Source organism: Arachis ipaensis, chromosome B04 (genome assembly GCF_000816755.2).
Source record: "Arachis ipaensis cultivar K30076 chromosome B04, Araip1.1, whole genome shotgun sequence".
NCBI lineage: Eukaryota > Viridiplantae > Streptophyta > Magnoliopsida > Fabales > Fabaceae > Arachis > Arachis ipaensis.
The window spans coordinates 104,218,781-104,228,091 of NC_029788.2; the positions used below are offsets into that span (position 1 = coordinate 104,218,781).

Sequence of the window (9,311 nt, forward strand, 5' to 3'; positions counted from 1 at the left end):
ACCTAACAACCAACGTAGGAAGTGTTAAAATTGTGAAGGGTACCTATGCTTTAAGAATAGGAGACAAATGCAATGCTTTTGAATTTTTGTTTTTTGTGTATTTTATTGATTTACATTTGAATATATTTGTGTGTTTGTGTAACTGTTTATGATTTCATATATTATTTTATTATAATCTAGTTATTCCGGTTGATTCTAGTTGAACCTTTCAACCTTTGATAAAGTAGCCAAAACGGTTCGATTAGTTTAATTTTCAAAATCTTGCTTTAATTATATTAAAAAAGTTTAGTTTTGATGGGTGGCCCTGACTCCCGCCTCAAGGCCGATAACCTCGCCACCGATATCCTCTCCTGGTTCACTCAATCCAGAGGTTGCTTGCTATTACACTGCTTCAATTATTGTTATTTTGTTTTAGATTCTTAATATTTTTATTTTTTGAATGATTCGCAGAACCGCTTTATATTGATGACTTGGAGGACAAACTCTATGATGGGATGATTTCGCTCAATGTAGTGGTTGAGGATGGCAGCACTGAAGAGGTGCATCTTGCTTTCTTTATTGGATTAATACATATTATTTGTTGTTGAATTTTGCTCATGTTGCTTGTTTGCAATAATTAAGGGTTAAATGGTAGTTGTTATTGTTAGTTTACCAGTGTTTGAAAATAAAGTTACCTAATTTGTTAAGCTCAATGGAAGTGGGTTGAATGTTAGTTGAACTTTAACTACAAGGTTGAGGGTTTGAATCTTAGGAAACTCTCTTTGGAGAGGGTTGCATTTTTTTACCACCTCGATCACATCAGTCTTCCCTGTCTTTTTATTCATAGGTGGAAACTGAAAACTTAATATTTGGCCATCATAGGCATAATTAATAGTAGTCTATTTAGTCTTTAGTTTTTGGAATGAACATATCATTAGTCACCAATTTTCATGTACATGTCATATGTTTCTATTTTGTATTTTAAAATCTTGATATACCTTTTGTTTTGTATGTATTTTATTTGAAAAGAAGCAGTTAAGTAGGGCTCTGGTGTCCATATTCATTTGCAGCATAGATTAAACTTAATGTGAACTGTGTCCTAAGGTCATTTCTTCAAACTTAAAAGAAATTAAAGCCGTGTATGCCACTGCTAATGACTCCTTTGTGATGTATTTGAGTATTTGCAGTGTTTTCTTGTGATTCTCATTTTTTCATGTTCATGTTATTATTACGAACTAATGTAGGTAGCTGAAAATCTAATGGTTATGCACGAGGAATGCTTAGAAGGAAACTTTGTGACCATTGAGCGTTATAGGCAGGCCATTGTTAACCAAGCTGCGCATCCTCGTGCAGTGCCACAGGTAAATGACAACATAATATTTTGGAATGAGTATGAACCTTGATTGTGTTATATTGCTATTCTATAAATTTGCATTTACACTTATGTATATGATTGATTTAGGCTTTTCCTTGTCCTATATGACTGGATATTTTGGAGGGAGCAACGTTAAAGTATATTATTTGATGGGAATGTGATGCATGAGTTTGCTTTGCCCATACTATATTTAGGTCATATTATAGGAGGAGAAACATTAATATTTTAATTCTATAACTTCTAATTTCTAAATGAGCTTAAATGTTCAGACATGATTCATAATAGCGCATCATGGTGTCATTTTGGTTCATGTACTCAACCCCACATATAATGAAAAAAGTTTTGTTGTTGGTTGACACGTGAACATTTTCTCTTGTTACATCTTTGCTAAGATACAACTGGAAGCTCATCCACATTACTTGAATTTTGTAGTAGTAGTATTTTTTTTCTTATGATTTTTTTTTTGAAATAGATTGTGAATGATAAGGATGATGATGAGGATGAGGAAGATGATGATGTCCAAAGTGGTAAAAATGGTGAAAGTAGTGCTAGGCAAGCTACTTCTTCAAACATGGATGTGGACATTCCAAAATCTGAATCAAACATGAGTTCGTGTAACATGCGGATTTATGATGAGCCTCTCAAAAAGGATGCAGGTGAAGCAGAGGATGGATGGGTTGTAGTTTCAAAGAAAAAAAATAAGGTTAGAAAAAATTAGACGAAGAATAGTTCAAATTTTCCTTTAGGATGGTGCAATATTCTTCTGGGTTTTTTTTACCTCAAAGCTAATTAATTTTTGTTTGGTTATTAAAGGAATCAATCCTCTAAGCCCGAGGTCTTTAAAAATAGTAAAATACCTCAATGCTAACATTCCTAATATTATATATCCTTTAGTTTTCGCAACCATTATGCAAAATATGAAATCAAGCCTTGAATTGTGTTATCCTCGCATCTATTTTCCGAGCACTTTTTTATTCTTCAATGCATTGACTGAATTATTTTTTCTTGCTCCTACATGAGTAGTATCCTGCACTCTCTTGAATTTTTACTACATCTAAGTATATTAACCAAGTATTTCACTATTTGCAAGAAGTGAATAAAATGGATTTATTACCTTTGGAGCAGGCTGGACTTCTAGAGTTTCTAATTTTAGGAAATAAACCGAGGCATCGATCTGTTTTTATTGTGCGGAATGCGGAGTAACTTATAATGAAAATTTGAAATTGGAGATAGTTATTGAAATAATTTGGAATCCAAATCTTGGTGATATGAAAGGCTAGTTTGAAGAAAGTCCTTAGGCTCTTATTGCGAACTGCAATTAGGTACCTTAATAGATTTATTTGAGTTTATCACCACAAATCTAAGAAAAAAAAATGGTAAAATAACGTTATAGAGAAAAAAAAAAAAGAAGTTACTCAATATTCTGAAAATTGGTTCAAAGCTAATTAAAAATTGGCCGATTTTAAAATTTCATCTAAACTAAACGTTGGTCTTCAGAGCCAAAAAAGAAAAAGGAAAAAGTAGTGGAGGGAGAGGTGGAGGGGAAGGGGAAGGGAGGAGAATTAGAAAACAGAAGAATATCATCTTTGTTTTTTCCCTCTCAAAGACGCTCATCTTCTTTCCCGCACCATGGTGTGTAAAATTAGAATTCGCACAACTTCACTGGCAAGTGCATCGGGTCGTCCAAGTAATACCTCAGGTGAGTGAGGGTCGATTTCACAAAAATTGTTGGATTGAGCAAGCAATAGCTATCTTGTTGGACTTAGGCAAATAGTAAAAGATGATGGTTGTTTGAAAACGCATAAAACAATTAAATAGGAGATAAAGTTAAGGTCTCGGAGATGTTTATCTTTTCGGATTAATACTTCTTATTAACTATTTTAACAATGAATGATTTATTCCATGACAAACTGTAAGTGATTAACCCTAATCCCTTAGTGATTAATCTCGTCTGATCCTACTAAGACGCCACAGACAAGGTTAGTTACTTTCGAATCAGAGGATGAAGTTCAGTAGTCTAGTTTATACCACAAAGACCCTAATCACCCAGAACCCGGCTGAACAGATGTTTCCATGTCCCCAATGAGTTGTGGATTAGCCATCTAGGAGGTGTGTTCTCAAGCTGTAGTTCGAATGACCTTGGCCAAGTATCACAAGAACTCATGTAAAAAAAGGGTCATACTTCCGTTCCACCCAGTTTCATTAGTATTAAGAACGAGTCACACCTTCGAATGGAACCAAACATATATTAAAATAGAAAAGTAATAATATTAATCCATAGAAATAACAGAGCTCCTAACTTTAACCAGGAGGTTTAGTTGCTCATGACTTACAGTGAAAACAGTTCTAAAAGTAAAGAAGATCTGAATGTAAACCTAAGTGATCTCCTCTTTAAATAGTAAATGCTAAACCTAAAAGATATTATTTTAAATTCAAAATTACAAAAGTAAGATAAGATAGGCCTAAGGAGTGCTAAAATCCACTTTGGGGGCTCACTTGGTGAATGCTTCGGTTGCTTGCTGGCGTTGAACGCCAATCTGGGCGTTGAACGCCCATAGGGGAGGAGTGCGTTCTAGCTTTAGCTCCCTGGCTGGCGTTGAACGCCAGTTTGGGCGTTCAGCGCTGGGAGTTACTCCTTCTTGGGCGCTAAACGCCAGAGTTGGAGTTTAGCACCTGATTTGGCTGTGATTCTAGAAGAAAAGTATAGACTATTATATATTGTTGGAAAGCTCTGAAAGTTAGCTTTCTAACGCTGTTGAGACCGTATCAATTGGACCTCTGTAGCTCAAGTATGCTCGTTGGAATGCAAGGAGGTCAGAGTTGACAGCATCTGCTATCCTTTCTTTGTCTCTGCACAAGACTCTGCCAAATTCATCCGAAATTCACCTAAGATCATAAAAATACCACAAAAACTTAAAGTAGCATTCAAAGGTGAATTTTGCACTAAAACATACTAAAACTTAATAAAATCTAACTAAAAACACTATAAAAACAACTAGAAAAATGTTATAAAATGCTCACGCATCACACCACACTATAAAAACACTATACCATGCCCATAGTATTCCAAAAGTAAAGGCCTTGATCAAGATCTAAACTTTTACGAAAAAGTATTTTTTAGTTTCTATTTTTTCAGTGATTAATGTTTTTGACTAGGACATTTGGATGGTTGCTGATATCTTTCTGATCATTAATAATGTAAATAGTAGCTTGAGAGTCACTTTCCACCACCAGTCTTCTAATTCCCATAGTTTAGGCAATTTCCAATCTTGTTATTACTCCTCGTAATTCAGCTTTAAATGCTGAGCAATCACCAATGAAAAAGGAGAAGCATGCGATCCAACTCCCTCTTCTATCCCTTAATAAGCCTCCACATCCAGCTCTCTTCAATCTCCCATCTGCTGACCCATTAGTATTTAGGGTTATCCAATTAGGAGAAAGGGGGTTTCATCTAATTACAATAACTTTTCGTTAGATGGATTATTTATCATTAGAAAAAATGCACTTAGATAAAGGATTATTTATCACTTATCCAAATACTATTCATATTATGACCCAAATAATAAAAGTCATAACCCAAATAAGTTAGTCTACTAAAATTGAGCCTACTCTAATTGAAAAGAGCAGCCGATACCCACTAAGGCATGCTTTAAGAAGATACAGGTCAGCCTACCCAACTTGCTTGGAGTGCGAGTAGTACAATCTATGCCCGACCTGACTTGGGGAATACTTCACTATTTTCCTCTACTATTCTAAGTATCAGTTACAGATCATCAACCACTTAACGTTGGAATACTTCCCCAACAATAAGAAAAAAAATCCACTATTTGTCTTTGAAAAATTTATGAGTGATAAATAAATTATCCTCTCCTTTATAAATATCCTATCAAACTAGATATTTTTTAATCCCAATTTATTTATATTTACACAAAATTCTTATTCGTTTCTCAAATAAAAAAGAACTAATAATTTTTTGTGTATAGTGATTCTTTGTTATTCTATAAAATAAAATATATAATATCATGAATTTCATACATATATAAATAGTAGTGTCAATTGAGCCCAAGATTTTAGGGTTGGCCCTAAATTCTTCAATATAATTTCAGCTCACAACCTTAAAATTACAAAAAAATACCCTAATTAAGCCCTAAAAAAATTGGAATAGGATTGGCTCTAAAAGCAAAGTTCTGAAAATCGGTTCGGACAGACCGATCGAATCGATTGAACCGTGAATTAACACGACTCGGACAAATAGCAAAACCAGAGATTTTAAAAATCGAATTTGAACTAGTGAACTGGCCGGGAACCAGTCGGTCGAATCGAATCGTGACCCAGCTGGTTTTTTGAATGGATAGCCAAACGTTGCCGTTTCAACCTCTGCACTTAGCCAGTTAGCTCTAACTCCATCCTGATGCCCAGATCCAGCTTCCAGAAGTCCAGAACGCCTCTCTCACACGACAGGACTCCTCCCAATATCATCGAGCTCCTGGTCGTCCCTCACCTCCGTCCAACCACCGCCTCGTGCTGCCGTCATCGCTACAGGGCTCGCTCTCTTCCTCTCCATTGCGCAGGAGCTATCGCAACCTTCCTTCCCTTCCATCGCGCAGCCACAGTGGGAACGTCAAAGCCTCCGTTGCGCAATACAAATCAGAAAGTCAATCATAAACTTCTAATGTTCGGTTTGCATTTCTATCTCCCTTCTGTGACATGTTTTTTCATCAAATCAAAGTTGAGTAGATAGAAAGGGAATTCTAAAACATGACTATTTTGTAGATATTCCACAAAAAGATGCCTCCCGAAGTAATTGATCTTACTTCCTGGCTTCTACAGTATTCCCCTAGTCTCTGATGTATTGCAGTGCGTGAAATTGCTGCAAATATGATTTACCTGTTTAGTTATTGGCTGCTAATTTTACATATGCATAAATTAAAAGATAATTTAGAAGTTTGAAGATGGTTCTACTTTTGTTCTGCAGCTAGAAGCTTGTGCACACCCATTCTTTGATGAACTCCGTGAACCCAATGCTCACTTGCTAAATGGTCGTCCATTTCCACCACTATTCAACTTTAAAGAAGAGTTGACTGTGCTAGAGCTTCAAATTCTTGGAAATTTTATTAAATTTGGATAATTTTGAATAGTCTGATGCACTTTTCTGATCAACCATTAATATAAACATTCTATCTAAACAACTATGAATATAAATATAGTCTTGAGAAAGAAACACCAGTTTTCAATTTGTCAAATTGCTTGTACCAAGGGTACCCTCATAGGAGAAATAATGTTAACTATGAATCTACATGATCTGATAGCTATAGTTACTTTGGTATCTTAACTAGTAGTGATTTTTACTTGTTATGTTGTTTGTTGTTACTCTTTACAGTTATCCACAGCACCTCTAGAGCTTGATAACAAGTTGATCCTTGGCCACATGAAGCAGCAACTAGGGCTGCAACTTTCCCATTCTGCAGGAACATGATGTTAAGCCGAGCGCACAGTATTCTGGTTGATAAGTTAACACTTAACAGAGGGGGTTCCATCATTTGTGTAATTTGGCATGTATTTTGCTGCACAACACAACCAATGTAAATTTTGCGCCCGACCGAAACTGAGGCTCGGGTTTCTGGACGGATGCAGTTGATCCATCGGTTCAACCAACATATGTACCTACTAAACTCCTTTTGCTTCTTTATGGTGGATTTATATTTCCCCAGGCATATGGCTCTGGGATTCCATGATATTTGTAAACATCTACTTCTAGTATTGGTCACAATGCTTCTGTGAAGGGCAAAGTAAACCAGAGAGAGGATGGTTTATGTAGTAATTTTAATTTGGATGATATTTTAAGTTTTATATTAGATTATAATTATGTTTTAATGTGTTTATTTATATTTTATTTATTATTTTATTATAAAATAATTTTTTCAGTTCAACCACGGTCGAACCGGTTGAACCTATGAACCAGTGAACCAGTAGCTAGAACGGTTCGATGACCGGTTCGATTTTCATAACCTTGGTCTTGATGGATGCTTCACCAAGACTGATTTTTAGAACCTTGCTTAAAAGTCCCAAATTGAAAAAGGTCCTGCCTCAGACCTCACACGGTGTTCACTCTTCGCCATTATTGTCACTTGCCAGTCTGTGAGTACCGGAGAAGACAAAATCATTGGACGACACGGTGGCTGCCTCTCGTGATGAACGATGCGCGCGGTGGCTGTTCCTCCTTCCTGACGCGGTGGACGATGCACGTGGTGGCTGTTCCTCCTCCCTGACACGGTGGTTGCTCCTCCTCCCTGACGACGCAATGAGTTTCTTCTTCTCTCCCTCTCTTAGAGTTTTTGCTTTGCTTAATTGCTTGTTTCTTCTCCCCCTCTCTGTGATATCAAAATGGGTAATATTCCTTTTCCCTACCCAGTAAGTAGCAGCAACAATAATATTCCTTTTCGATAGGCTTTTAAGTTTCAAATGATCAAAATCTCTATTTTGGTGTAGTTTGACTTGATTGTTGTTGAATGTTGATGTTTGTAATTCCCTCACTCCTAAACTATTTGTTAATGCTGAAAGAGTAGTTACTAGATTATTGCTGAATGTCTTGCTATTTTATATGGATCTATACTTTGACTATTTTTGCTAACTTTACTGTGATGCTTTTTGTAATATAAATCTTGATATTTGGATATTTTTTTTCTTATTCAACGCTTATGTTATACTTATAAAGAAGAGTAAATGCTATTTGGTCCCTAACATTTGGGCCAAATCTTAATTTAGTCTCTAACATTTCAAACATCCTATTTTAGTTCCAAAAAAAAAAAAAATCAATGTGTCCCACCGTTAAATTTGATACGAACAATTAATGAAGTGAGTGATGTGGACGCTGATAAATCATATATTCTTATTTCTATGTGTTAGATAAGCATAATGATGAGCGGATATTTTATACGCTTTTTGGTATCACTTTCATATAGTTTTTAGTAGTTTTCGTTCAGTTTTTATTAAGTTTTTATAGGTTTTAGTGTTAAATTCAAATTTTTGAATTCTACTATGAGTTTTTGTGTTTTTGGACAATTTCAGGTATTTTCTAGCTAAAATTGAGGAGCTGGAGCAGAAGTCTGATTCAGAGACAGAGAAAGCACTGCAGATGCTGTCCGAATCTGACCTACCTGCATTTGGAAGAGCTTTTCTGGAGCTACAGAAGACCCAATGGAGCGCTTTCAACGGCTATGGAAAGCTGATTTCTAGAGCTTTCAAGCAATATATAATAGTTCATACTTTGCTTTGGATTAGAAGGCCCAAAACTGGCGTCCAACGCCAGCTACCTGCACTCTTCCAAACTTCCAGCGCCCAAAGAGTAGAGCCTGCTGACAAGTCATCTTAGGCTAGTTTCACAAGCCTTTTTCGTTAGTTTTTACTTGGTTTTCATGCATTTTTAGGCAATAAGTAAGTGTTTGAGTGAGAATTTCATGCTTGTCTTGATTCAATCAAACATTGGTAATTTTATGCATTTTCATTTGATTTCTTGCAAGATTTAGTTGATAATATGAATGAAGCAAGAGTTTATGATTATGCCAAGGCTTTGATGTATTTGTTTGGTTGATGATAGGTGAAAAGATGAAGGAGAAGGAGCAATAAAAGCACTAAAAGAATAATCATAACCCCAAGGTGGCAAAAGAGGGAAACAGACTCAAGGAGGAGCAAAGAGGATATGCAACCCTGACCTCTTCACACTCCTACAAGAATAACTCGAGCTACAAAACTCCAAATGAGGTGATTCAAGAGGCATTGGAAAGTAGGAATCTAGAGCTTTCCAAGAATATATGGCACTACATGGTGGACACTAAATCTGAGGGAGAAAACTTACCCCGAAAGTGCAAAGATGAACATAGTATCAACCTGCAGCAAGGCCAACTGACCTCTTCACCTTCCAAGGAGGATAACTTGAGCTGTAGAGCTTGGAATGATG

The 9,311-nt window shown here is 36.0% G+C and overlaps 1 protein-coding gene across 1 annotated transcript; it reads left to right on the plus strand.

Annotated features, from left to right (window-relative positions):
- LOC107639691 (pre-rRNA-processing protein TSR2 homolog) lies at nucleotides 297–2,305 on the plus strand (the record flags this gene model as incomplete). The annotated part of the gene is given in 4 exon segments (XM_016343261.2): nucleotides 297–370; nucleotides 451–539; nucleotides 1,224–1,340; nucleotides 1,827–2,305. Coding segments are annotated over 3 exon segments (408 nt in total). The 3' UTR covers nucleotides 2,073–2,305.